The sequence below is a fragment of the Lolium rigidum genome, chromosome 6 (genome assembly GCF_022539505.1).
Source record: "Lolium rigidum isolate FL_2022 chromosome 6, APGP_CSIRO_Lrig_0.1, whole genome shotgun sequence".
Lineage (NCBI taxonomy): Eukaryota > Viridiplantae > Streptophyta > Magnoliopsida > Poales > Poaceae > Lolium > Lolium rigidum.
The window spans coordinates 20922605-20929827 of NC_061513.1; the positions used below are offsets into that span (position 1 = coordinate 20922605).

At 49.7% G+C, this 7223-nt stretch overlaps 1 protein-coding gene across 1 annotated transcript; it reads left to right on the top strand.

Moving 5' to 3' along the window:
* The first annotated feature begins 5169 nt into the window (after positions 1–5169).
* On the top strand, positions 5170–5925 carry LOC124662269 (bidirectional sugar transporter SWEET6a-like). Its single transcript, XM_047200125.1, has one exon. It carries the CDS (start codon positions 5170–5172, stop codon positions 5923–5925), a length of 756 nt encoding a protein of 251 aa, XP_047056081.1.
* Positions 5926–7223: the final 1298 nt, after the last annotated feature.

The following is a 7223-nucleotide window of genomic DNA, read 5'->3' on the forward strand; positions in this document are numbered from 1 at the left end:
GAGCGACGATGGGGGAAATCAGCGAAGGAAGAAAGGTTGTCTACTCCCGTATCACCATATGTAATCTCCTGGATTTGTTTGACCATCTCCAGATCTCCTGGATTTGGTGATCTCTTTGTTTTTGAGCTTATCCCTGTACATTAGATTAATTAGGGATTTTGTATTGTTCGCTTGTGTAGACATGAAGAGCAAAAGAGCCGAAATTCAGAATTTTTTCAAGCTAATTGGTTCAAACTTGATACATCCAACCATCCGGAGATCAAAAATTGCAAATCACTTGCTGATTTGACAAAGGGAATAATTAAGATTGGTAAGTCATCTGATTATTCAATGGTTGAGAGATTTTTACGGTAAGTGATCACTTTTCCAGTGTCAACTGCAACAGCGGAAAATTTAGTGTTGATGGAATTATTGAGACATTCGATCTTCGCGCTCGTAAAGCCGAGTTCAAACGGATAGATATGTAAGTTCATTCATATTTCAGAAAACAGGCATATTTTGATTAGGACCTATTAAATTTTACTATGTTGTGAGACCAAAAAAAAGCTATGATTTTGATGCTTATAATTTTCGCCCCCATCCCCCCCCCCCCCAATCTTCCATTCCTGGCTCCGTCCCTCGTGGTTACACGGGGAGCCTACCAGAAGATGAATTCCTTAGGTCTGAGAGCATCTCCACTCGTCCGCCCATATAGATTTTTTTAGGATCTACATGGGACTCCAGCGGTAAAACTAAAATAAGGGTCGGACTGCTGCCAGTCGTGGCTCTTATATTAAAAAAAATTAAACAAATATAACAAAATTCGAAGAAAAAATATATTCATATATAGTTTGGCCATACTTGGCCAACTTTTACAAATTTAAAAACATAGTAAAAAAACCCTAAAACTAATAACCGCCGCCACGGCCTAGCCCTAAGCGGCGGTACATCGCCGCCACGTAGTCCTCCTCGTCGTCGTCGGGCTCCTCCTTCTTCCCGGTGTACCCATGCCTCCCGCGTGGCCTGCTGGACTAGCCAACGTCATCGTCGCCGTCCAGGTTGATGATGAGGCTGAGGCAACGGCGGCGCTCCCCCTCCATGCGGTGGTGGTCGGCTGCGCTACGCCTCGGCAAACTCGTCCGTCGGCGCGAAGGATTCCAGCTGGGCTTGGCACGGGCTAGGGAATTCCTCCGGGTCATCCTCCGCCTTGACGATGGAGGCCGCCTCCTTGTACTCCGGCGGGGGCGTCCACTTGCGCTGGCGCGGCGGAGATGGCTGGCACCGCTCGCGGATGATGATGCCTCTGCCGCCATTGCGGCGCCTGCGGACAGGAGCGTCCTCCGGCTCCTCTAGCGAACTCTAAGTGAGCGTGTAGCTCCTCCCTCCAGGCCTCGTACTATTGATTCCACAGCAGTGGAGGGTACCGCGTCATGGCACTAGCAGCAGCCAAGGCCTCCGCCAAGGTACAGTTCCCATAACGGTGGGGCTGGGATGAGCGGCCAGCACTAGGAGCGGCCTGCCGGCCCCTGGCGAGATACGGGGCGGATGATGGTTGCGGGCGCGCCCGGGACCCCGGCACGGGACCTCCTCCCGCTGCCCCAGAGGGTACATCTCCAGAAGGGACAACCCCACCGGCGGCGCCTCCTGCACCACCGGACGGAGCATCAGGGTTGGCGGCGCCTCCTGCGCCTCCGGGAAGTTGATCATTGTTGTTGACGCCTCTTGCGTCGTCGGGTGGAGGGACCTCATGCTCGGTAGCGCCTCCTCCGGCCTGAGCGCCAGCCTCGACCGCAAGATGTGGCGGAGGTGGATGTGGATCCACATCACTTGGTCCGGCGTGCGGGTCGGCATCCCCCACGGTGTTAGCGCGCCGAGCGCGGGGCTCAGCTCCCAGGCCTACTGCCATAACAGGGCCATGAGATCGAGTCCCGTCTGTGGGCGTGCCCGCCGCGGCGGTACCGGCTCCTACCACGGCGTTCCTCCCTGGCGCCATGGCTGATGTCGAGGCAGCCAAAGAGGATCACGGTGTTGAAGCCGATGGTGTTCACGAGTGTTGCTGAAGATGGTGAAGATTGTTGATGCCGACACACGAGCGCCCCCTACCTGGCGCACCAGATGTCTGTCTCGCCTACGCGGACACCGGGGATGAACACACCCCCATTTCTTAATGGTTAGTGGGCATAAAGGCGTTTCGGCGTCAAGCCCGCCTTAGGATCATTCCCGGGCGGAGCAAGAACATACACAAAGCACACATGACCATTTTTTACCCAGGTTTAGGCTGCCCTTCGGCTAACGGCCCTATGTCATGCTTTGGTTGATTATCTTTGATGCACAAGATGACATAGGCATGCCTAAGGGGCATGTCTCATACACACCCCTGGTTTATTATTAGAGCGGAAGGCCCATGGACTCAAAGTTTCTGAAGCCAGAAGGATGAAAACGTTCGGATTAGGAAAGTAAGGTTATTATAGGAAACTTGTAATCAATATAGGAAAGGCCCAATGCGGCCCGATAAACTTGTACTTGTACGACATGGAAAGACCTCGGCTTCACCTCCTATATAAAGGGGAAGTCGAGGGTAAAGAAAAGGATCTAAGCATTGTGTAACCTAGCCACCGTGTTTTGTAGAGTTGGACGCCTTTGTTCGTCTGACAACCTTCGAGATCTACTTGCCCTCAACTCTCGACAAAAACCCAAGTCTACATCTTATAGGAATTAACGAGTTAATCCCTCGTCAATTGGCGCCGATAGTGGGGATTGAAGGTTGCAAGGTCCTGATATCGATGGCATCATCAAGATCATCATCATCGGTAGCAATCAACGCGATGGATGGAGGTAAACAGATCCAATCTGGTCATGTTGATTTTGTTCCTCACCCTCCTGCCCGTTTGCATGCGTATGTCAACCTGGAAAAAGCAATGGAGATGACGGTCGGGAGCTTCCACTTTCTCGTCGGGAGAGAAGGATCGCACTGTTTTTCGGCACCGATTTTTTTGGGACCATTGGCGGTCGAACCTGATCACTCGGAATCGTCAGCATCGTCCGTTGAATCAGGCGACGAGGAGGTTTCGCCATCACGCTTCACCAAGCCCGTTGACAGCGGAAAACTCGCCGATCTCTTTGGTGGGATGACTTTTGGGCCGGTCACAGAAACCGATCTATATCAAGATAGCGATTTCAGGAGCTTCACCAATTTCGACTTCACCAACACATTCAACTCCATCGATAGCGAGGAGGTCTTCGCCGATCTATACGACGGTGTCACCTACCCTACGCACAATGCGCGGGCGCTAAACTTAGCGTCACGCAGCAGGAGCCCGGCAGTTCAAGACTATGAGCTCGACGATAGTGCCACTTCAGCATATCATCAAATCTACGTGATCAGAGCATTGGGTCCTGAGGTGCAAGAAGATGAGAAATCGGAGGCCTTCAATCCATTGGGTAATCCCCTAGTCGATCCCGCAGATCTCACTAGAGGAACGGGAAGCAAATATGTTGGAACTCAGCCAAGAGAGCAAGTGCAACTTTCTCAAGCTGCATGGGACAGGGCCACAAGCCACATCGGAAGAGCTAACAGCGTATCAGTATAAACTCAATCGCATGAGGTGCAAACTCGAAAAGATGCAAGAAAAGTTAGATCAAAGAAGGCACGCTGCGGATGCATCTAGCGAGCGCAGAGCAAACCTCAGTACGCAATCGGGGAACTCGGCAAATAACAGCAGAGCACATTGATCTCGCATAGCTGGTATACCTAAAGCTGAACGCGAAAATCTGGTCCAAAATCTCAACATGTCATTTATGTCGATAGATTCGAGAGGGCATATAATACCCAAAACGCCAGAAGCAGGATACATGGCAGCACATGCATACATGATGGTAACCAGGCCACCGCGGGGAGATCCTCGATAGACCCTGTATCAAACTGCCATTGCAGGATTTGGTGTCATGGGAGCAGCGATAGCTGGGCGAGAAATAGTACAACCCACAGATCCTCCATGCCGTAATAGTCGACGACGCACAGTGGCAGCAACTCGAGATATCCAGAGAGAAGGTGAAGCAAGAAATACCATGGCTCGGGATCGGGTCGATAGAGCAAGGGAAGAAAGAGGCCGAGAAAACAGAAGCCAAGAAAATCGCCAAACAATAGAAGATAGTGAAGAACTCTGGGCTTGCTTTACCCGAAGGGTTTGCAGGACTCGAGTGCCCTCTAATTTCAAATTACCCGACAGTTATAAAAAGTTCGACGAACTGCAATATCCAGAAGGATCGGTCGCCACCGCACCCCCCGATCTACGACAGAGGAAGACCGCCGCCGCGCCACCCGGACTTTGCCCGGCGACGCCCTGGGCGGTGGCAGCGGGAGAGGAGGTCGGGGAGGGAGGAACGGTGGCCGCCCGACGCGGTGCAGCGCCGCCGTGCAGGTGCAGGTGCAGCTCCGCCGTGCAAGTGACAAACATCTGCGGTAAGTAGGGATGAAATAGATTGGATGATGCCCTTCCCACACTCGTAAGTAACTATGGATGAGAAGAGGGATGTGGTGGATTACGAATGTGATGTGAATGTTACTCGAATATGGATGCGGATCAGATGTTTACACAGTGGTTTCAAGTCCAATTTGAGAAATTTACATTTGACCATTTTGTTATTTTTTTTTAGGTTGGGTAAATATATTTGGCATATCGGAGAAGAAATATTAAAAGTTGGCTAACATAATATATCCAGATGCGGATCTATATCCATTACAATATCCATGTTTGTTTCAAAATCAAAACGAATCCGGTGACCATAACCCGTTGTAAGTTGGATGCGGCCGTACGTGACCCCGGCAGACGAAGCTAGATTTTGCAACAAACAAAGTTCAAATCTGCATGAAAAGTACGTACAGAACAAGTTAAGTTTAGGGGATATACGAACTCAACAAGAAGTTGGTGTTCATAATCATACCGCTGCGGCAAGTCGATCCGGTATCTCTATCTATCCGTTTGTAATTGTATTTGTACGTAGACAACAAGAGGAGGAATCCGTTGCGTGTACGTGCGTGTGTCCTGGTAGGGTTCAGGGTAGGTGGGTGGGTGCGTATAAAGGGCAGGGCTAGCGATCACAAAAATCACAAGTCGATAGATCGATCTATCCACAAATCAAGCCAGCCACCTACGTACGTGTGCAACTCGCCGGAATCAAGCTTTGAAGATGGTGTCCGCGGACGTGGCCCGGAGCGTCGTCGGCATCGTCGGCAACGTCATCTCCTTCGGGCTCTTCCTGTCGCCGGTGCCGACGTTCTGGGGGATCATCAAGAAGAAGGACGTGGAGGAGTTCAGCCCGGTGCCGTACCTCGCCACCATCTTCAACTGCATGCTCTGGGTCTTCTACGGCCTCCCCTTGGTCCACCCCAACAGCACGCTCGTCATCACCATCAACGGCATCGGCCTCGCCATCGAGGCCGCCTACCTCGTCACCTTCTTGCTGTACGCGCCAAACAGGAAGCGCCTCTGGGTGCTCGCCGTGCTCGCCGCCGAGGCCGTCCTCATGGCCGCCCTCGTGACCGGCGTGCTCCTCGGCGCCCACACGCACGACAGGAGATCCATGATCGTCGGAATCCTCTGCGTCATCGCCAACACCTGCATGTACTTAGCCCCGCTCAGCGTCATGGGCAAAGTTATCAAAACCAAGAGCGTCGAGTACATGCCCTTCTACCTCTCCTTCGTCGGATTGCTCAACGGAGGCTGCTGGACGGCCTACGCCCTCATCAAGTTCGACCTCTACATCACCATCCCCAATGGCCTCGGTGTGCTCTTCAGCATCGCCCAGCTCATCCTATACGGATGCTACTACAAGTCCACCCCAAAGAAGGCCAAGAACGTCGAGCTGCCAACCATCGCCGACAAAACCCTCAGCACCAACGTCTCCATCACCGTTCATGATGAGGATGATGATGATGATGCTTAAATTTAGAAGCCATGAGTTTCCATCGCCGTCGAGAAATAAGCGCACCATCCTGCCGCCGTCTGTCCGTCCTCTAGGTTCAGCTACATGTTATTAGGCTTAAACAGTTAAACTTGTATCCTACTAGTTCTTCCTTAGTTCAGACATTACTTTCTTCTACTTTTAACTGGCGGTGTTAGTTTTCAGTTAATTCATTGGCGTACCTGTATTTGGTCCATCTTATTATTCTTGTTTATATAAGATTTTCATGATATTATGATTGGATTTATTTAATTGTTGTGTTGCTCTGCAAATCCGATTAGTATCGCCAATGCACCATACTCTTCAAACTGTGACCACTAATGCATGTAAGGAAGTCATGTGTGTAGAGATTTGTGCCAAAATACTTTCATAACAAAATCAATTTTATTACTCTTGGAAATTATCCTGAAACACAGAGAAGTTCTTTGACATGTGAACCCAGTGCTGCAATCGCCCATATATACATACATAATAGGTTTTCATGCTACTTTCAGCTGCACCATATTCGAGTTCTACACTGCTAGCCATCAACCTGTGTGGTTACACGATGAGCCTTCCGGCAGACGTAACTGGAATTCCTTTGGTCAGAGCATGAGGATGCTTGCAACATGAGATCAACGACAATGCATAAAACCTCTGTGCTGTTTGATTTTTGTTTGGGACCGATTTCTCCAAACATGAATGACCAATACAGAGAACGGCACATTTGTTTCGCAAACTCCTAACGATTAGAAATTGGGTTCTCCTCATGCCTCATGATTTCTCAACCTGGAATAGTGAGTTCCAGCTCAGTGGCAAGGCGAGTGCGCAGCCAGCCCACCTGGATTCGAATCCCCATTTCGCGGTAATTTCGCGGGGATGGGCAAACTTTAATCGGGTTATCATCCTAGCGTCCCCCGTTGGTCAATGTTTTTTTATGAACATATATGATGGTGATTACCCTAAACAACATATGCAGTGTCAAATAAAAAAAACATTTTAATACCTTAAGAATACTATGATCATTTTTCGTTACAAGTGCATGCATAATTTAGAATTATGTGCCAAAGAATACAATTTAGCATTTCCTCACAAACATAATCTCGAGAAAAGTCTAGCCCTAATCTGATTTATCTACCCTATAAAGGCACAATGGTACGAGTAAAACTGCACAACACAACTTTTTCGGAACACAATCATGCACGGTTTGCTTATGCCTAGTTTTAAAAAAAACGCACAACAACAAAAAATTGGAACAAAGAACAATTTTCTCTTAAGTCAAGAGCAGATGCACAGAAACT

Bases quoted from the DNA above. Each gene is read 5' to 3' on its own strand.
- LOC124662269 (XM_047200125.1), top strand. From the start codon at position 5,170: ATGGTGTCCGCGGACGTGGCCCGGAGCGTCGTCGGCATCGTCGGCAAC.